At 43.9% G+C, this 22,510-nt stretch overlaps 1 protein-coding gene across 5 annotated transcripts in view; it reads left to right on the forward strand.

Moving 5' to 3' along the window:
• Nucleotides 1-2,477: 2,477 nt before the first annotated feature.
• Nucleotides 2,478-22,510, forward strand: part of CDC14B (cell division cycle 14B) — a 125,395-nt gene continuing 105,362 nt past the window's right edge. The window contains exon 1 of one of the 5 annotated variants that reach the window (XM_040355437.1): nt 2,478-2,911. In XM_040355437.1, the coding sequence (XP_040211371.1) occupies nt 2,779-2,911 (133 nt within the window). In that variant the 5' untranslated portion in view covers nt 2,478-2,778. Of the gene's footprint in view, nt 2,912-5,691; nt 7,206-22,510 lie in introns of those variants that run through there. The other 4 variants (XM_040355421.1, XM_040355401.1, XM_040355412.1 and 1 more) reach the window with 4 other exon arrangements.

Consider the following 22,510-nt stretch of genomic DNA (forward strand, 5'->3'; position numbering starts at 1 on the left):
GCGGGTGGAATAGTTTCCCGTTGTTGGTGTCAGCGGGTGGAATAGTTTCCCGTTGTCGGTGTCAGTGAGTGGACTAGTTTCTCGTTGTTGGTGTCAGTGGGTGGAATAGTTTCCCGTTGTCGGTGTCAGTGAGTGGACTAGTTTCTCGTTGTCGGTGTCAGTGGGTGGACTAGTTTCTCGTTGTCGGTGTCAGTGGGTGGAATAGTTTCCCGTTGTTGGTGTCAGTGGGTGGAATAGTTTCCCGTTGTCGGTGTCAGTGGGTGGAATAGTTTCCCGTTGTCGGTGTCAGTGGGTGTAATAGTTTCCCGTTGTCGGTGTCAGTGGGTGGAATAGTTTCCCTTTGTTGGTGTCAGTGGGTGGAATAGTTTCCCGTTGTTGGTGTCAGTGGGTGGAATAGTTTCCCGTTGTCGGTGTCAGTGGGTGGAATAGTTTCCCGTTGTCGGTGTCAGTGGGTGGAATAGTTTCCCTTTGTTGGTGTCAGTGGGTGGAATAGTTTCCCGTTGTCGGTGTCAGTGGGTGGAATAGTTTCCCGTTGTTGGTGTCAGTGGGTGGAATAGTTTCCCGTTGTCGGTGTCAGTGGGTGGAATAGTTTCCCGTTGTTGGTGTCAGTGGGTGGAATAGTTTCCCGTTGTTGGTGTCAGTGGGTGGAATAGTTTCCCGTTGTTGGTGTCAGTGGGTGGAATAGTTTCCCGCTGTCTGTGTCAGTGGGTGGACTAGTTTCCCGTTGTTGGTGTAAGTGGGTGGAATAGTTTCCCGTTGTTGGTGTCAGTGGGTGGAATAGTTTCCCGTTGTTGGTGTCAGCGGGTGGAATAGTTTCCCGTTGTTGGTGTCAGAGGGTGGAATAGTTTCCCGTTGTTGGTGTAAGTGGGTGGAATAGTTTCCCGTTGTTGGTGTCAGTGGGTGGAATAGTTTCCCGTTGTTGGTGTCAGTGGGTGAAATAGTTTCCCGTTGTCGGTGTCAGTGAGTGGACTAGTTTCTCGTTGTTGGTGTCAGTGGGTGAAATAGTTTCCCGTTGTCGGTGTCAGTGAGTGGACTAGTTTCTCGTTGTTGGTGTCAGTGGGTGGACTAGTTTCTCGTTGTCGGTGTCAGTGGGTGGAATAGTTTCCAGTTGTTGGTGTCAGTGGGTGAAATAGTTTCCCGTTGTCGGTGTCAGTGGGTGGAATAGTTTCCCGTTGTCGGTGTCAGTGGGTGGAATAGTTTCCCGTTGTCGGTGTCAGTGGGTGGAATAGTTTCCCTTTGTTGGTGTCAGTGGGTGGAATAGTTTCCCGTTGTTGGTGTCAGTGGGTGGAATAGTTTCCCGTCGTTGGTGTCAGTGGGTGGAATAGTTTCCCGTTGTTGGTGTCAGTGGGTGGAATAGTTTCCCGTTGTTGGTGTCAGTGGGTGGAATAGTTTCCCGTTGTTGGTGTCAGTGGGTGGAATAGTTTCCCGTCGTTGGTGTCAGTGGGTGGAATAGTTTCCCGTTGTCGGTGTCAGTGGGTGGAATAGTTTCCCGTTGTTGGTGTCAGTGAGTGGAATAGTTTCCCTTTGTTGGTGTCAGTGGGTGGAATAGTTTCCCGTTGTCGGTGTCAGTGGGTGGAATAGTTTCCCGTTGTCGGTGTCAGTGGGTAGAATAGTTTCCCGTTGTCGGTGTCAGTGGGTGGAATAGTTTCCCGTTGTCGGTGTCAGTGGGTGGAATAGTTTCCCGTTGTCGGTGTCAGTGGGTGGAATAGTTTCCCGTTGTTGGTGTCAGTGGGTGGAATAGTTTCCCGTTGTCGGTGTCAGTGGGTAGAATAGTTTCCCGTTGTCGGTGTCAGTGGGTGGAATAGTTTCCCGTTGTTGGTGTCAGTGGGTGGAATAGTTTCCCGTTGTCGGTGTCAGTGGGTGGAATAGTTTCCCGTTGTTGGTGTCAGTGGGTGGAATAGTTTCCCGTTGTTGGTGTCAGTGGGTGGAATAGTTTCCCGTTGTCGGTGTCAGTGGGTGGAATAGTTTCCCGTTGTCGGTGTCAGTGGGTGGAATAGTTTCCCGTTGTCGGTGTCAGTGGGTGGAATAGTTTCCCGTTGTTGGTGTCAGTGGGGATCTGAGGGTCAGGGGCCAAACCTCCATTGTGCATGGTGCCTTATACATTGCCCCATCCCACTGTCACATTGTTAAACAGCTTGGTCTGTATATAAATATATAACATATAAATAATGGAATAAATACACTGAATGCTCTTATTACATGTAGTCACATTCCCTGTACAATAAGAAAACTGCCTAGGAAATGGAGTAGTTTAGTACACCTTTGTAAGAGGACATGCTATGAACAAACCCCTTAGGTCTCTGCTTTTGGTAGGAGAGGCTGCGCTGAGTTCCATGGTGATCCTGCAGATGCACATTACATCTCTCTGCAGACACAGATCACGTTGCCATGACATGCACAACAAAGTGACACGCTGCAAGTGACGTCACCGGCCCACCGCCAATCCTCGCATTCAGGTCTCCTCGCTCCCACCCACTCTGGCCCTGGTCTATGGATGTGCAGAGCGCTCCGGGGCCAGCGAGGGGCGTGTGAGGAGAGAGAGAGACAGCGGCATGCTGGCCGGAGGTCTTCTAACACAGCAAAACAACAGCAGGGAAGGGAGGAGGAGGGGGGAGCACACAGCAGCTGGAAGGGAACGGCTCTGTCACCAGCAACTGCACCACCGTGCATGATAATACTTCTCCTGGAGTGTGTCCTACAAGGGCCACCTACCGCACAGCAAAGTACTGGCCCACACTCACCTCTACTCACTGACATGAGCAGACTCTGACCAGGACCATGAAAAGGAAGACAACCGGGAGCAGGAACAGGGACCAGGGCTGGAGGAAGAAGGCGAGGAATGTGCTGTGCGAGGACGACGGCCAGGAGGACATGGAAGAGCTGGAGGGTGACATCTACATCAGTATCACAGGTAAGGGTGATATCTACATCAGTATCACAGGTAAGGGTGACATCTACATCAGTATCACAGGTAAGGGTGACATCTACATCAGTATCACAGGTAAGGGTGACATCTACATCAGTATCACAGGTAAGGGTGACATCTACATCAGTATCACAGGTAAGGGTGACATCTACATCAGTATCACAGGTAAGGGTGACATCTACATCAGTATCACAGGTAAGGGTGACATCTACATCAGTATCACAGGTAAGGGTGACATCTACATCAGTATCACAGGTAAGGGTGACATCTACATCAGTATCACAGGTAAGGGTGACATCCAGGGCCGTCTTTACCGCAGGGCAAATGGGGCAGGTGCCCTGGGCCCTGTGACTGTTGGGGGCCCAAAGCAACCCCCTAAAAAAAAAAAAAAAAAAAAAAAATTTTTTTTTTTTTTTTTTTTTAGGGGTCCGGAGGCCCCCAGGGGCCCGGAAGACCCCAGGGCCCCAGATGGCAACCCCCCCTTTTTTTTTTTTTTTTTTTTTAATTAAAAAAAAAATTATATATTTTTATTAAAGGGACAATTTAATAAATTTTTATTTTATTTTTTATTAAAGGGACAATTTTTTTTTAGAGGTCTGGGGGTCCCCAGGGGCCCATAGTTCCCCAGGGCCCCGGATGACAACCCCCCTTTTTTTATAAAAAAAAAATCTTTATTTATATATATATATATATATATATATATATATATATATATATATATATATATATATATGTATGTTTATTATTATTATTATAGGACCCAGAGGTCCCCAGGGCCCCGGATGGCAACCCCCCTTTTTTTTATAAAAAACATGTTTTTTATATATTTTATTTCATATATATATATATATATATATATATATATATATATTTTTTTTTATTTTATTAAAGGGCTCAGAGGTCCCCAGGGCCCCATGTGGCAAACACCCTTTATCTTTTTTATAAATGTTTATTTTTTTATTTTTGTTTATATATTTTTTATTTTATTTTTTTATTTAAGGGCCCAGAGGTCCCCAGGGCCCTGGATGGCAACCCCCCCTTTTTTTATATAAATGTTTCTTTATATATATTTTTTATTAAAGGGCCCAGAGGTCGCGGATGGCAACCCCCTTTTTTTGTAATTTATTTTTATTAAAAAAAAAATATTAAAGGGTCCAGAGGTCCCCAGGGCCCCAGATGGCCACCCCCCTTTTAAAATATATTTTTTATATATATTTTTTATTTCTTTTTTTCTTTTTATTAAAGGGCCCAGAGGTCCCCAGGGCCCCGGATGGCTACACCCCTTTTTTATATATATTTTTCTTTATTTCTTTTTTTGTAAAGGGCCCCCCGCTTCTAAATTCGCGGCAGCCCCCCCCCCCCCTGCTTCTCAATTTCAGGCGGAAGCACCCCCCATCCCGGTTCTCTGCTCCAGGGGGCCCAGGCCTGAAGCTGTGTAAGTGGCCCCATAATTCCTGATGGCGGCCCTGCCTCCCGTTAAGCCCCTTTGCTGCCCACAAATCAGGCTGAAAATCATCAGCGGCATGCAGCCAGTGACAGTACTGCTTCCCTTCCCAGTGTTTTAAAATGTACAGCACCCCTGGCTTCCCTTTAGACGTGCACTTCTCCCTTCCTGCCACTGGGTGCTGCTTGTATATAAAAGTGAATTAGAATGTGATTTTATAACATCCCCAGTTTGCTCTTCCCGAGGCTGACTTCTTCATGTCCTGCTCCTCAAGGTATTATGTCACTGTTTGCTAATCTATATTGTAAATTGAAGTTTTCTGTAGAGTGTGCCCAAAGTCTTTATAATATTTGATGATTCACTGCAGGTCTGGTCAGTGTTTTAAAAAGTTCCTCTATTTTACACATGGCATGGCATGGGGTCAAGGCACCGTCTGTCCATTCTGCTTTAGCACCATGGGACCCATGCCATGCCATGTGTAAAATAGAGGAACTCTTTAAATCACAGACCAGACCTGCAGTCCAGGCTGAGTAAAGCCTCAGAGCACATGACATTACTGTCTGTATTTAACTGCTTGATGGGCTTATTTTGGGCCGGGCTGGTTCATGTATGTGTTTTGGCGGCCCACATTTGCGCAGGCACAGCAGCCCATTCATTTGAATGGGCCGCCATGCCTGCGTTTCCTGCAAAGAAAAGCGCATGCCTCATGTAATAGGCTGCGCACACGGCACGCCTATGCCCATCAAGCACTGAAATACAGCACTGTCTGTCCATTCTGCTGTCTGCTGTGACTTATCTGCAGTTCCCGAACTGTCAAACTTGCTGCATTTCTAGACGTTTAGGTCACGCTTTTAAAAACACAGTGCGTTTGTGTGTGCAAGAACTGCAGGTAAGTAGCATGGTGCAAAAGCAGAATGGATTTCAAGGCAACTGTATTTTTAAAATGCTGAATGCACCTTTTTTCTGCAGGAAACAAAGGCATGGCGGCCTATTCAAATGAATGGGCTGCTGTACCTGCACAAATGAGGACCGCCAAAACATACATGTGAACCAGTCAGGCCCAAAATAAGCTGGAGGGGGGCCCAAAAAAAATGTTTGCCCTGGGCCCAAACCATATTAAAGACGGCCCTGGTGACATCTACATCAGTATGACAGGTAAGGGTGACATCTACATCAGTATCACAGGTAAGGGTGACATCTACATCAGTATCACAGGTAAGGGTGACATCTACATCAGTATCACAGGTAAGGGTGACACCTACATCAGTATCACAGGTAAGGGTGACATCTACATCAGTATCACAGGTAAGGGTGACATCTACACCAGTATGACAGGTAAGGGTGACATCTACATCAGTATCACAGGTAAGGGTGACATCTACATCAGTATCACAGGTAAGGGTGACACCTACATCAGTATCACAGGTAAGGGTGACATCTACATCAGTATCACAGGTAAGGGTGACATCTACATCAGTATCACAGGTAAGGGTGACATCTACATCAGTATCACAGGTAAGGGTGACATCTATATTAGTATGACAGGTAAGGGTGACATCTACATCAGTATCACAGGTAAGGGTGACATCTACATCAGTATCACAGGTAAGGGTGACACCTACATCAGTATCACAGGTAAGGGTGACATCTACATCAGTATCACAGGTAAGGGTGACATCTACATCAGTATCACAGGTAAGGGTGACATCTACATCAGTATCACAGGTAAGGGTGACATCTACATCAGTATCACAGGTAAGGGTGACATCTACATCAGTATCACAGGTAAGGGTGACATCTACATCAGTATGACAGGTAAGGGTGACATCTACATCAGTATCACAGGTAAGGGTGACATCTACATCAGTATCACAGGTAAGGGTGACACCTACATCAGTATCACAGGTAAGGGTGACATCTACATCAGTATCACAGGTAAGGGTGACATCTACATCAGTATGACAGGTAAGGGTGACATCTACATCAGTATCACAGGTAAGGGTGACATCTACATCAGTATCACAGGTAAGGGTGACACCTACATCAGTATCACAGGTAAGGGTGACATCTACATCAGTATCACAGGTAAGGGTGACATCTACATCAGTATCACAGGTAAGGGTGACATCTACATCAGTATCACAGGTAAGGGTGACATCTACATCAGTATGACAGGTAAGGGTGACATCTACATCAGTATCACAGGTAAGGGTGACATCTACATCAGTATCACAGGTAAGGGTGACACCTACATCAGTATCACAGGTAAGGGTGACATCTACATCAGTATCACAGGTAAGGGTGACATCTACATCAGTATCACAGGTAAGGGTGACATCTACATCAGTATCACAGGTAAGGGTGACATCTACATCAGTATGACAGGTAAGGGTGACATCTACATCAGTATCACAGGTAAGGGTGACATCTACATCAGTATCACAGGTAAGGGTGACATCTACATCAGTATCACAGGTAAGGGTGACATCTACATCAGTATCACAGGTAAGGGTGACATCTACATCAGTATCACAGGTAAGGGTGACATCTACATCAGTATCACAGGTAAGGGTGACATCTACATCAGTATCACAGGTAAGGGTGACATCTACATCAGTATCACAGGTAAGGGTGACATCTACATCAGTATCACAGGTAAGGGTGACATCTACATCAGTATCACAGGTAAGGGTGACATCTACATCAGTATCACAGGTAAGGGTGACATCTACATCAGTATCACAGGTAAGGGTGACATCTACATCAGTATCACAGGTAAGGGTGACATCTACATCAGTATCACAGGTAAGGGTGACATCTACATCAGTATCACAGGTAAGGGTGACATCTACATCAGTATGACAGGTAAAGGTGACATCTATATTAGTATGACAGGTAAAGGGGACATCTATATTAGTATGACAGGTAAAGGGGACATCTATATTAGTAGGACAGGTAAAGGGGACATCTATATTAGTATGACAGGTAAAGGGGACATCTATATTAGTAGGACAGGTAAAGGGGACATCTATATCAGTATGACAGGTAAAGGGGACATCTATATTAGTAGGACAGGTAAAGGTGACATCTATATTAGTAGGACAGGTAAAGGTGACATCTATATTAGTAGGACAGGTAAGGGTGACATCTATATTAGTAGGACAGGTAATGGGGACATCTATATTAGTAGGACAGGTAAAGGGGACATCTATATTAGTAGGACAGGTAAAGGTGACATCTATATCAGTATGACAGGTAAAGGTGACATCTATATTAGTAGGACAGGTAAGGGTGACATCTATATTAGTAGGACAGGTAAGGGTGACATCTATATTAGTAGGACAGGTAAAGGTGACATCTATATTAGTAGGACAGGTAATGGGGACATCTATATTAGTAGGACAGGTAAAGGGGACATCTATATTAGTAGGACAGGTAAGGGTGACATCTATATTAGTAGGACAGGTAAAGGTGACATCTATATTAGTAGGACAGGTAAAGGGGACATCTATATTAGTAGGACAGGTAAGGGTGACATCTATATTAGTAGGACAGGTAAGGGGGACATCTATATTAGTATGACAGGTAAAGGGGACATCTATATTAGTAGGACAGGTAAAGGGGACATCTATATTAGTAGGACAGGTAAGGGTGACATCTATATTAGTAGGACAGGTAAAGGGGACATCTATATTAGTAGGAAAGGTAAGGGTGACATCTATATTAGTAGGACAGGTAAGGGTGACATCTATATTAGTAGGACAGGTAAGGGGGACATCTATATTAGTAGGACAGGTAAAGGGGACATCTATATTAGTAGGACAGGTAAAGGGGACATCTATATTAGTAGGAAAGGTAAGGGTGACATCTATATTAGTATGACAGGTAAAGGTGACATCTATATTAGTAGGACAGGTAAAGGGGACATCTATATTAGTAGGACAGGTAAGGGTGACATCTATATTAGTAGGACAGGTAAAGGTGACATCTATATTAGTAGGACAGGTAAGGGTGACATCTATATTAGTATGACAGCCGCAGTCTGAGTCAGAAGTGGGAGCGGGTACCTGTCAAAAACAGGTACCCGCTCCCCCCAGAAAAGTTCCAAATGTGGCAGTGGAGGGGGGAAGGTGCAAACAAGCGGAGCGTCCCCTTTTGGGTGAAGCTCTGCTTAAATTGTAAAAGCTTTTGGTATATAGGGGCTGAGTTTGGAGCTCGGGATCCTTGCTAGTCACAAGTTCCCCTGCAACAAGGAACATTTGCTTATCTGTTTTAGAAGTGTAGTGTAACAGAAGTCAATGCAAGTTGCAATGAAGTCGGGAAAAATGAAGTACAGGAGCATTGCGGAAATTTGAACAGTTTCATTGCCGGCAATGGGGTGCGACTTGTCATGCGATTTGGAACTGTCAAATCGCATGACAAATCGCACTGGTGTGCACTTCTTTTACGAAGTGGAATGAACTTTTTATGTCTAATGCAGTCATAAATTCCAGAGTTTCTCCCCTGCTAAATCCTTTAGAGCCTGTGCACACTAGAATGCAGTGCGGGAGACCTGCGTTTTTGTGCAGCTTCCTTGCATTTGCACCGCCCTTGCAATCTGCCGTGGAGGGTTGGTAAAAGTTAACGACACCCCAAAAGCCGCATTGCACCGGATCGCATAGTGTAAAAGTCTTTGATTTCGGCATACTTTATGCTACGATCGGTTACATTGTCACAGTTGAAACTGCTAAAAGCTCAAAGAAAGTTAGCTATGGGGCTGATGAAAATGTCGCTCCTGATTCCCAGTCATGCCTCTTTTCTTGGACGCCTTTAGCTTTGCGTTTTGGGTCATTATCCCGGTGAAGGGTCTGCGAATGAGACAGCTTTCTGACACTGCAGTACATTCCGTTCCAGAAGTCCACAATAGTCTTGAGATTCCATTGTGTTCTGCACAAATTCAAGGCACCCCATGCCAGATACAGCAAAGCAGTCTCAACATGCCTGGGCCTCCTCCATGGATTACAGTGGGCCCAGTGTTCTTTCCTTTAAAAGCTTCCTTTTTCATCTGTGACTTGATGTTGGTCGCTGAAAAAGCTCCAGTTTTGTCTTATCATTCCAAAGAACATTCTCCCCGAAGTATTGTTTTTTTTGTCAATATTAATTTTAGTAAATTCCAGGCTGTTTAGTTTCGTTTTTTTTCCCTCCTGTTTCTTCTTTCTTTGAGTCCTCTGCCACTCATAAAGTGATGTATAGTGCAGTCAGACACTGATGTATCTTTACCTTGTAGTTCAGCTTGTATCTCTTTGGAAGTCTTTCTTGGCTTTTTGTCTACCATTCCCACTATCCTATTCTTCAATCTGGGATCATTTTCCTCTTGTGGCCAGGGCAGTTGGCTACACTGCCATACACCTTAGGGCCAGATTCACGTATCTGGGCGTAACTTTGTGCGGGCGTAGCGTATCCTATTTACGCTACGCCTCCGCAACTTAGACAGGCAAGTGCAGTATTCACAAAGCACTTGCTCCGTAAGTTGCGACGGCGTAGCGTAAATGGGCCGGCATAAGCCCGCGTAATTCAAATTTGGAAGAGGTGGGCGTGTTGCATTCAAATGAGCCGTGACCCCATGTAAATGAAGCGCCGATCGTACGGCGCATGCGCGCGCATGCTCAGTATCACGTCGAATTTACTCCCTAAGATACGCCGGCTCAATGCCTGTGACGTTAACGTAACCTATGCACATCCCCATTCACGTACGACTTACGTAAACAACGTAAAAAGATACGCTTGTTCCGACGTCCATATTTTGCATTGGCTGCGCCTCATATAGCAGGGGTAACTTTACGCCGGACGTAAGCCTAACGTAAACGGCGTAGCGGGCACAAGTACGTTCGTGAATCGGCGTATCTAGCTAATTTACATATTCAACGCGTAAATCTACGGAAGCGCCCCTTGCGGCCAGCGTAAATATACACCCAAGATACGACGGCGTAGGAGACTTACGCCGCTTGTATCTTGGCCAAATTCATGCGTAACTTATTCTAAGAATCAGGCGCATAGATACGACGGCTTGCATTCGGACTTACGATGGCGTAAGTCCTTTGAGAATCTGGCCCCTTAGGCTCCATTCACACTTTGCGATTTAGAATCCCGGGTAGAATGGCTGTGATTCTGCCTATGATTCCAGATTGCGTGGTGATCACTGCACAATGCGCATTTGATTGCCAATAACCCTTAAAGTGGTTATAAAGGCTGAAGATTTTTTACTTTCATGCATTCTATGACGGTAAAGAACCCTTTGTGCACAGCAGCCCCCCAGACCCCTCCCAATCCTTACTTGAGCCCCCTCCGATCCAGCGATGTTCACAATGGCCTCAGTTGTATGGGGACTCTGCCTTTTTATTGGCCGATCGCGATTTTCAGTGAGCCAATGAGGAGAGAGTGGGGGGGGCCAAACCACAGCCACAGCTCAGGAGCAAGCAGGCAGTGGTGCCCCCAGGGCAAGTGGCTTTCTCTGGGGGCACTGCTTAAGTGGGAGGCACCAGGAGCGCCGATGAGGGCCCCAGAAAAGAAGAGGATCAGGGCTGCTCTGTGCCAGGGTTGCCAACTTTCAGCAAATTTACAAACAAACTGTAAAATCCATAATTGTTGAATCTGTCCATGAATGTCAGTTACGGACATGCAGCCTACATGTCCGTAAAGGACATTCAAGGACAGATGCAAAAAGTACATATTTTACAAACTGTTCGTAGAATTAAAGAAAGTTGGCAACCCTGGTCTGTGCAAAACCACTGCAGAGAGCAGGTAAGTACAGTTATACCTCGGATTGCGAGTAACACAGTTTATGAGCTATTATTTTTTTTAAATCCTGACTCGGTTTGCGGGCGTTGTCTCGCAAGACGAACAGGATTCAAGCCAGTGGGGTGTGCAGTACCCCATTTGGCCAGAGGTGCGGGGGCATCGGTGACACTCGGAGCCACTTGGATGCACTTGGAGCTACTTGGAAACACTCCGTGTGGCTTCGGCATTCTTCTGGAACTAATTATGCTTGTAATCCAAGGTACCACTGTGTTTTTTATTGTTTAAAAAACAAAGCTTTAGTATCACTTTAATGGCACCCCAAACGGCATTACGCTACATGTAACAAAACTAAACAAAGCATACTTTTTTTATTTTTTTTGAGCAGTGTTTTTTTAAATATAAATAGTGTTACTGCAGATACAAAGTGAACATTTTGTTCAGTAATTCGTTCTTTTTTTTAAATGACACTAAAATTATGATTCTGGTACAAAGCATTACAAAGCTATTTACAAAATGAATAAAGTGTTTTTGTTTTTTGTTCAATTTAGTGTTTTTTTTATTTTTATTTTTAAAATGTGAAAATATATGTTAAATGTGTAAAAATATTAGTGAACAAAACAAATCAAAAGTAAAAAAGTTTAAAGCGGGGGTTCACCCTTAGAGGGCACTTTTCCCCCTTAGATTCCTGCTCGTTATTACTAGGGGAATCGGCAATTTATTTAAAAATATGTGCAGTACTTACCCGTTTACGAGACGCATCCTCTCCGTCGCTTCCGGGTATGGGCTTCGGGAATGGGCGGTCCTTCTTGATTGACAGGTTTCCGAGAGGCTTCCGACGGTCGCATCCATCGCGTCACGATTTTCCGAAAGAAGCCGAACGTCGGTGCGCAGGCGCAGTATAGAGCCGCACCGACGTTCGGCTTCTTTCGGCTACGAGTGACGCGATGGATGCGACCGTCGGAAGCCTCTCGGAAGGCTGTCACTCAAGAAGGAACGCCGGCTCCCGAAGACCCATACCCGGAAGCGACGGAAGAAGATGCAGCTCGAAAACGGGTAAGTACTGCACATATTTTAATATAAATAGCCGATTCCCCTAGACCGAACGAGCAGGAAGCTAAGGGGAGATTTTTTTTTTTTTTTTAAATGGGTGAACTCCCGCTTTAAGTAATAATGGTTAGTAAAATAGAAACAAACGAAAAAATCCAGCAGAGAAATAACAATTGCATAAATAAGGAAATAATTAATTAATTAGAGTTAATTAGGGCTGAATAGAGTAAACTAAGGCCTCGTACACACATCCGTGTCTCCCTCTCTTGCTGGGAGATATTTTTTTGCCGAGGAAACGGGTCGTGTGTACATTTTCATCGAGGAAACTGTCGAGAAACTCGACGAGCCAAAAAGAGAGCAAGTTCTCTATTTCCTCGGCGGGAATGGAGAAACTTGCCTTGTCGAGTTCCTCGACAGCCTAACAAGGAACTCGACGAGGAAAACGATGTGTTTCGCCCGTCGAGTTCCTCGGTCGTGTGTACGAGGCTTCAGGGTTAATAAGGGGTTAGCTGAGGGACATTTTATTGAAAGAATAACACTTTTTTTACTTGTCATTTCTTTAACTGACATAATCTGCAGATTGAAGTTTATCCATTTGATCTGCAGCTGAATGAACAGAAAAGATACAAATGTAACAATATGTTATATTGTATCTTTGTATAGTCTGAGCAGCTTGTTGACTGTTTTTTTTTTTACAGCAGCAGCTCCCAGACATTCTCTGTGTACACAACAATGTGGCTATGAATAATCAGAGACAAATAGCTGTGTAATAGAAGGGGGGAGCAGGGCAGGATTGGACATGCTACACACTCCCTGTGTACAACTTTGATGACCTTTTTTTGGCATGTTTAGCTAGCCAATGTCTGGAACTAGTTAAATCTGCATGCCACGCTCGTCCAAATTATATTGAATGCTGAAACCTTTCTGTTAAAGAATCGGATATTTACATCCAATAATGTTTTAAGTAATAATGCAGTATTTTCTTTTTCTTTAGATAGTAAAAATACAAAGACGCTCAGCTTGTTCCAGATAATTCACTGCTGTAGAGCTGTAGAAAAACTGACATTTCATATGCAACAAGAACCTTCATTATCCAAAGCTTTGCCATTTATAAACTCGAGAGATTGATATGTTGGGCATACAAGAAAGGGTTGGTTATATGTAGTATTGTTTTTACTTGGCTTGAAAATATATGTACGTTTATCTGTATTATGTATAGTAAATTCTATTACCTCCATGCAGGAGATGATTTCCAATTAAATATCTAAATCTGACAGTAGCTAGAGTATAGCGAAGCATTGTTTGCATTTGATGATTCATGTTATTTTACCAGTAATATTGCTGAACTCTTATAATTGATTTATACATTAAAAAAAGCATCGTTTGAGTGTCATTAGGCCGAGCAGATGTATGTGAGTCACTGCTATGCAAATGCCTCTTTATCAAAGAGGTTATTTGCCATTAATTCTGTAATAACAGTATACATGGCGTCACAGACACATCTAAGAAATGTGCGTGGTAGTGGTTAGTAATTAATGGCTGCAGGGCAGAGGAGCTCTAAAAATTAGCAGGTTAAATATACGTGTGGGCATTGCCAGGCTCGTTGTAGTTTAGGGCCAGAATATCACAATGTAAGTCCCCTCCTTGCCTAATCACTGTTGCTATGACATTGACCTTGTTTGAAATATCCATAGCGTGAATTTACCATTAATGAATTTTGCTAATTAAAGTGGAACTCCCACTCAAAAATTAAAATCACTTTGTGCTTATTTCTCAACAATTAATAAACATTCATATTATACTGATGTTCCTTTGTACTACTTGAAATTTTCAATTACTGTATATACTCGAGTATAAGCCGACCCGAATACAAGCCGAGGCACCTAATTTTACCACAAGAAACTGGGAAACCGTATGGACTCGAGTATAAGCCTAGGGTGTCCATCTGCATGCCTCACTGTGTCCATGCCTCGCTGTGTCCATGCCTCGCTGTGTCCATGCCTCGTTGTGTCCATGACTAGACTGATGTTTAACATGAGAGTCTATGGAAGGGGTGCCCGGCTTTGAAAAATCATAGGTCCCCCAGACAACAAACTTTGCACACTTGTAGAGGAGAAATTGGGCTACATATGTGCCAAGTTCGGTACCGGCTCCCCAAATTCACCGGAGAAATTACCGTTTAACATGGGAGTCTATAGAAGGGGTGCCTGGCTTTGAAAAATTGGTGCTCCCCGGTCGTAGGTCCCCCAGACAACAAACTTTGCACACTTGTAGAGAAAGAGTGAGGCTACATGTGTGCCAAGTTTAGGGTCCAGAAAATCAGGCGCAAAAAGATGACTCGAGTATAAGCCGAGGGGGGCATTTTCAGCACAAAAAAAATGTGCTCAAAAACTCGGCTTATACTAGAGTATATACGTTACTTGATCTTGCCTGTTCCCAGTTAAGCAAGTGAGGTCTGGTTTTGGAGCACCAACATTTTATACCTGCTTCTCAAAAGAATGGCCCAGCTCCATCAGTGCCTGACAGATTCCCCTTTTCATTCTTTGCATACATCATGACATGCCAGATGCGTCCTCTGACACAAATACTTTTGGACTAGCCTTTACATCAGCTCCTTCAAAAGTCCAGAACAGAGGGTTTGCTGTCACCTGAGCTCACATAAAGCATGAAAGTAAAGATAATTATGGAGCTATTTTTAGAGCAAGGAAGTAACAAAGCAGTGTAAAATATTCAATGGGCCATTGCTTGTGTTTGCCTTTTCATTTCATTTAAAGTGTTGCTAAACCCGCAACAGTAAAATCAACAGTAAAATCAGTGTGTATATATAGTAAAGCATCTTTGTTATACTCACTGTATACTCACTGTAGAACCTAGGTTGCTAATCCTCTGCATTGTGTAAGAAGTAGGGCTGCACGATTCTGGTCAAAATGAGAATCACAATTCTTTTGCTTAGACTAAAGATCACGATTCTCTCAAAAAAAAAAATTATGCCAGAACCCCCCCCAAAAAAAAAATTATGCCAGAACCCCCCCCCCCCCCCCAAAAAAAATCAAACTTTGATTCTGCTTTTTTCATAGGAGCTATATGGTCTTTAACATTATAGACATATCACTGGTCTATTTTTTTTATAGATCAGAAGCAGTACTGCTAGCAACCATTGGGTGGCGCATGGATACACACAGTTGTACAGAACTGTGAGAAGGATGAATACATCACAAGCAGTACCGCCGGCAACCACTGGGTGGTGCATGGATACAAACTACTGCAGGCTGCTGACGTCGGTTTTGATATTGGCGGCTTTTGCGTTCCACGCTGGTTACGTGGAACCAGCGGTGAAAACAGAAGAATCGCCGGTCATCCCGCGGGGAGATCGCGGGCGGGGAGAATCGAAATTGCGAATCTCTTCCGCGATTAATCGTGCAGCTCTAGTAAGAAGGCTGTTTGATCCTGTCTTCTCTGACCTTCCCCTGCTTTTTCTGTTCCCAATCCATCTCCTGATAGCACAGAGCCCTCTGAGACACTCTGCACATGCTCAGTTTGGTGTGTATTGCTGCAGACCCAGGCAGAGGGTCAGGGGTCATGCAGCCTCATAGGACAGTCAGAGTAGAATGAAAACTCCTCCTGCAAGCATTAACTAGTGCTCAACCAGACACTGATTAAAGTCACAAGACTGCTATATACTGCTGATGAGAGAAGGTATTTAGCTTTTTATTTACTAAAATAATTTCCATGTTCTGTGTACTGTGGGACGCTTAATCGTTAAGAATCGAGATCGCAATCTTTTTCCCTTCTTGATCTTCAAAACAGCATGTCACGATTATTTCTAGAGTTCTCACAGCTGAAAGTGGCTGTAGGAATGACGTCATCGATCGTGTCTTCCCTATAAAGGGGATGATGCGATCGATGCGCCGACACAGTGAAGCACGGGGAAGCCGTGTTTACACACGGCTCTCCCCGTTCTTCAGCTCCGGGGAGCGATCGCGACGGAGCGGCTATAAACGAATAGCCGCGCCGTCGTCCCGGATCGCTCCTGAAGCCACGGGGACCGCCGCATGTACGGGGGGGGGTCCCGATCGGACCCCCGACCCACGTCAAGCAGGGCACGTATATATACGTTGATGTGCCTGCCTGTGCCATTCTGCTGACGTATATGTACATGAGGCGGTCCTTAAGTGGTTAAACACTCGCTGACTTAGACATGGTACTTAATAATTGTAAATGACGGCCTAGATACTTGAGGGACCAGCCCCGTAGGCTTAGTATTATATGAGTTCTATATTGTAATTATTATCCTGTATTAGGGGGGCACTAGAGACAGAGGCTTGTTTGTATGTATTCGTTATTATTTCTGTAACTGTTTATTGCCACGCTAAAAACAAATGTTGAGCAGCTACAGGAAATACTTCAGGTCACTTAGTGAATAAGACCAGATGACAAGAATAATTTACAGGATGAACAACCATCCTGTGTCCTTGATGACAAGATAATATATACTGAGAAGTACATGAGAAAACAAGTGATGTGGTACTGTGCTGACTCTATAATTACAGGTCAGGAGACATACAGAATAGGGCCATAAGGCTGGATTCACACCTAGGCATTTTTAGTACTTTTTTCATTTAGCAGATTTGCACTACAGAACATGTTTCATAGCAAACCATCTTAAATGGACTGTAGTGCAAATCTGCAAAAAGCACTAAAACTGCATAGTTGTGAATCCAGCCTCAGGCCGCGTACACACGGTCGTTTTTCGGCATGAAAAAAAAACTAATTTTTTAAAAACGTCATTTAAAATTATCGTGTGTGGGCTTCACATCGTTTTTCGTCTTCTGAAAAATGTTGTTTTTCGGGTTGTAAAAAATTATTGTGTGTGGGCTAAAACGACGTTTTAAACCCGCGCATGCCCAGAAGCAAGTTATGAGACGGGAGCGCTCGTTCTGGTAAATACAGCCATGTCCCCCATATATGCAGCCATGTCCCCCACATATGCAGCCATGTCCCCCACATGATATGCAGCCATGTTCCCCATATATGCAGCCATGTCCCCCACATGATATGCAGCCATGTCCCACATGATATGCAGCCATGATGTCCCCCACAGATGCAGCCATGATGTCCCCCACAGATGCAGCCATGATGTCCCCCACAGATGCAGCCATGATGTCCCCCACAGATGCAGCCATGATGTCCCCCACATATGCAGCCATGATGTCCCCAATACCTAGATGATGATGCCGCCGCGTTAATCAGCGTGCGGGGAACATTACAGCTTTCATTTGAATAGCTGTCTGTTCCCTGCCGCGCCACGTATAGACACTCCCCCTTGCTCGGGATTGGACGGGTGATCTGCAACTTGATAGACAGATCACCCGTCGTCCTGTTTCCCGACAAGAAACCCGAGCGTCTGTATACTTACCTGTCGCCGTGGAAACCTGCGCATGCTCGAAATGACTTTGACGCATGCGCGATAGCTTCCACGGCATAGGTAGGGTGAAGCAAGATGGCGGCGGCATCGAATGTGACGAGCGCATGTTCATCGTACGCAATGACGTCACCGCGTTCTTGCCTTTTTTAAAGAACCGTGGTTCTTTTGAAAGGAGTGTCTGTACACTCGGACGGCAAGAGATTCTTGCCAAGAATCTCGTCAGGAAAAACAATGTTTTGGCCCGTGTGTACGTGGCTTTACACTTGGCATACAGAAAAAGAGAAATGTTACTGTGCAGAATCCATACATACAGAATTAGAAAAGATACTGAGAATTACACCAAGCATACAGAACAACAGTACTCTACTCTGTGCAGGGTCCAATGAATTAAGATTAGTATGTCCAGCAAGGGGTCACCTGGAAACTATGCAGGAAACAAGGTTGGGTGAGGTCTCCAGTATATGAGAGAAGTGAAGGGAGCTGTGCACATCATGCAGGGTGAGCAAACTAAAAACCCGGGGGATTTACTGGATTTGTAATTTCTCAAGAAACATTTTTTAAGGATGAACAATGCCTTCTTTTCACGATATTGTCTTGCAAAAAAAAAATTTTTAATTCAATCGCTGGATAAAGAAAATACTGTTAGTTAAAAAAAAAAAAAAAAAAGAGTGTTTCTGTCAATAAAAACTATACATTGATTTCTAGATCTGTTTAAAATTACAGTAACGTTATGATTGTGGTACAAAGCACTGGAAAGTGATTTACAAATAGAATAAAGTTCTTTTTAATTCAAGTTTACGCATATTTTAAATGTTACACAACAAAAACAAAAACATTTTTTTTAAATATTAATGGTTAGAAAAATAAACACACAAAAATTAATTAGCAGGAAAATAATATTTAAAAGAAAAAGTGGAAGAAGGCATTACCTAGGGCTGATTAGGGTAAACAAAAATAATAAGGGGTTAAATAAAACAAATTTTATAAAAAAAAAAACATTATTACTTTGTAGATTGCTTTAACTGACAGCATCTGTAGACAAGTGTATTCCTTTGATCTGCAGGTAAATACAATAATGTTACTTTGTATCTTTCTAAATGGTGATCATAAACAATGTGTCCGACGACAGTTCTTTTCTCAACAGCAGCAAAACTGCTTGAAGAAATGTGAATAAAAGCTGAATCTATTTCACGAATAATGCCCCATACACACGATCGTAAATTCCGACAGCAAAAGTCCAATGTGAGCTTTTGAACGGAAATTCCGACCGTTGGTATGCTCCATCTGACTTTATCTGTTGGAATTTCCCCCAGCAAAAGATTGAGAGCTGGTTCCTATCGGAAAATCTGATCATCTGTAGCAATTCCGACACACAAAATTCCAACACATGCTCGGAAACAATTCGACGCATGCTCGGAAGCATTGAACTTAATTTTCTCGGCTTGTCGTAGTGTTGTACGTCACCGTGTTTCTAGGCGGACTAAAGTTTCTGAGAACTTTGGTGTGACCGTGTGTATGCAAGCCAAGCTTGAGCGGAATTCCATTGGAAAACCCATCCAAGGATTTTCTGACGGAAAATCCGATCGTGTGTATGCGGCATTTTTTCCGGCTCACACTGGTGCGGTGTGGGAACCAGCGCGATTTGTGTGTGTCTTCCCGCATCGCATCTGACTCGCAGGCAGTTCACACTGCTCTCTACGAACCGCTTCGGGTGTCAATGTAAAGTTAATGACACCCCCAAATTGGTTCGCAGAGCTGTGAAATTGCATAGAAATGGATTGCATTTAATTAAACACCATCCTCGGTGAGGGAAGCAGGAAGTGAAACCAGGAAGTGAAACTGATTCCTATTACAAGGGATGTTTACATTCCTTGTAATAGGAATAAAAGTGATCAAATTTTTTATTTTTTTTATAAAGTGTAAAAATAAAAAAAAGTAAGTAAAATAAAAATAAATTTTTTTTTTTTCAAAACTCCCCTGTCCTCGTTATCTCGCACGCAGAAGCGAACACGCATGCAGGTCCCGCCCACATATGTAAACACCGTTCAAACCCCACATGTGAGTTATCGTTGCATGCGTTAGAGCATGTGCAACAATTCTAACACTAGACCTACTCTGAAACTTGAAAATAGTAACCTGTAAAAAATGTTAAAGCGTCACCTATGGAGATTTTTAAGTACCGAAGTTTGTCTCCATTCCATGAATGTGCGCAATTTTAAAGCGTGACATGTTAGGTATCTATTTACTTGGCGTAACATAATCTTTCACATTATACAAAAAAATTGGGCTAACTTTACTGTTTTGTTATTTTTTAATTCATGAAACCGTTTTTTTTTCCCAAAAAAAGGCATTTGAAAAATTATTGCGCAAATACCGTGCGAGAAAAAAAGTTGCAATGACCGCCGTTTTATTCCCTAGGGTGTCTGCTTAAAAAAAATATATAATGTTTGGGGGTTCTGATTAATTTTCTAGCAAAAAAATTGTGATGTTTACATGAAGGAGAGAAGTGCCAAAATTAACCCGGTGGGCAAGTGGTTAAGGCGGAATTCCGTCAAAAATTTTTTTTTTGAAAGTCAGCAGCTGCAAATAAAATACGGACACTTACCTGTCCAGAGCACCCGCCATGTCAGCACCCGAAGCCGATCTGTCCCTCGGCCCTCGGGTGCTGCCACCACCATCTTCGGTGAGGGAATCGGTAAGTGAAGGATTGCAGCTTCAATGCCTGGTTCCCTACTGCGCATGCTCGGGGCTTCCGAAAAGTTCGATCTAAGGGTGGAATTCCGCTTTAACCACTTGGGGCACGCACACGGGAGTGTCCGTGAGTACCCGGCGCATCATGGTAGCATCATCTGATAGCGGCCGTTTACCACGTGATTGCTCCGTCCAATGACGGAGCGATCACATGTAAACAAACCGGCATCATTTGATGACGCCGGTTCCTCCCTCCTCTCTCTGTACCGATCGGTACAGTGTGAGAGGGGGGAGCGCGGGTGTCAGCAGCGATGTGGATAGATCTGTGACTATTGCAGTCACAGATCCATCCATCCCTGCTCAGCCATCCCTGCAACCCTCGCCCCAATACTGTGCAATACTCTGCAATACTGTGAAATACCCCCTGAAATACTCTGCAATACCCCCTACAATACTCTGCAATACCCCCTGCAATACTCTGCAATACCCCCTGCAATACCCCATGCGCTAATACTCTGCAATACCCCCTGCAATACTCTGCAATACCCCCTGCAATACTCTGCAATACCCCCTGCAATACTCTGCAATACCCCCTGCAATACTCTGCAATACCCCCTGCAATACCCCATGCGCTAATACTCTGCAATACCCCCTGCAATACTCTACAATACCCCCTGCAATACTCTGCAATACCCCCTGCAATACTCTGCGCTAATACTCTGCAATACCCCCAGCGCTAATACTCTGCAATACCCCCTGCGCCAGTACTCTGCAATACCCCCTGCGCCAGTACTCTGCAATACCCCCTGCGCCAATACTCTGCAATACCCTCACACCAATACTCTGCAATACCCTCGCATCAATACTCTGCAATACCCCCGCACCAATACTCTGCAATACCCCGCACCAATACTCTGCAATACCCCCACACCATACTCTGCAGTTCCCCCGCACCAATACTCTGCAGTTCCCCCGCACCAATACTCTGCAATACCCCCCGCACAATACGCTGCAATACCCCCGCACAATACTTTGCAATACCCGGGGAAAAAAATGCGTTTTAACCACTTCCTGCCCGCCGGCCGTCATATGACGTCCTTGACTTTGTGCAGGGATATCTGAATAATGCCTGCAGCTACCAGGCATCATTCAGATATCCTCTTTTTCAGTCGGCGATTCTCTACACCATAAGAATAATCATGGCGGCTGTTACGCCTCTTGATTGTTCTTACGGGAGGCGAAAGAGGACGTCCCCCATCCCTTCTCCCTCCGGTGCTTCTTCCGACTCACCGCTACGATTTAAAGCAAGGATCGTTTTTTTTTTGTATTGCAGAGGATGTTTAAATTCCTTGTAATAGGAATAAAAGTGATCAAAACATTTATTTTTGGGGAAAAACATGTCAAACTAAAATAAATAAAGTAAAATGAACAATAAAAAAATAATTAAAGCGCCCCTGTTCCCGTGTGCTCGTATACAGAAGCGACCGCACACGTAAGTCCCGCCCACATATGAAAACGGTGTTCAAGCTACACATGTGAGGTATCGCTGCGAACGTTAGAGCGAGAGCAATAATTTTGGCCCTAGACCTCTTCTCCAACTAAAAAGATGTAACCAGTAAAAATATTTAAAGCGTCACCTATGGGGATTTTTAAGTAGCGAAGTTTGGCGCCATTCCACAACCGTGTGCAATTTTGAAGGGTGACATGTTGGGTATCTATTGACTCGGCGTAACTTCATATTTCATATTATGCAAAAACATTGGGCTAACTTTAATGTTTTTTTTTTTAAAGCACAAAACTGTTTTATTTCCAAAAAAAACGCATTCGAAAAATTGCTGCGAAAATAACGTGCGCGATAAAAAGTTGCAACGACCGCCATTGTATTCTCTAAGGTTTTTGCTAAAAAAGCATATATAATGTTTTGGGGTTCTATGTAATTTTCTAGCAAATAAATGATGATTTTTCCATGTAGGAGAGAAATGTCAGAATTGGTCTCGGTGCTCCAGAACGCCTGATGGTGCTCCCTGCATGTTGGGCCTCTGTATGTGGCCACGCTGTGTAAAAGTCTCACACATTTGGTATCGGCATACTCGGGAGGAATAGAAGAATGTGTTTTGGGGTGTAATTTGTGGTATGCATATGCTGTGTGTGAGAAATAACCTGCGAATATGAACATTTTGTGAAAAAAAAAATCTTGATT

Source organism: Rana temporaria, chromosome 1 (genome assembly GCF_905171775.1).
Source record: "Rana temporaria chromosome 1, aRanTem1.1, whole genome shotgun sequence".
Classification (NCBI taxonomy): Eukaryota; Metazoa; Chordata; class Amphibia; order Anura; family Ranidae; genus Rana; species Rana temporaria.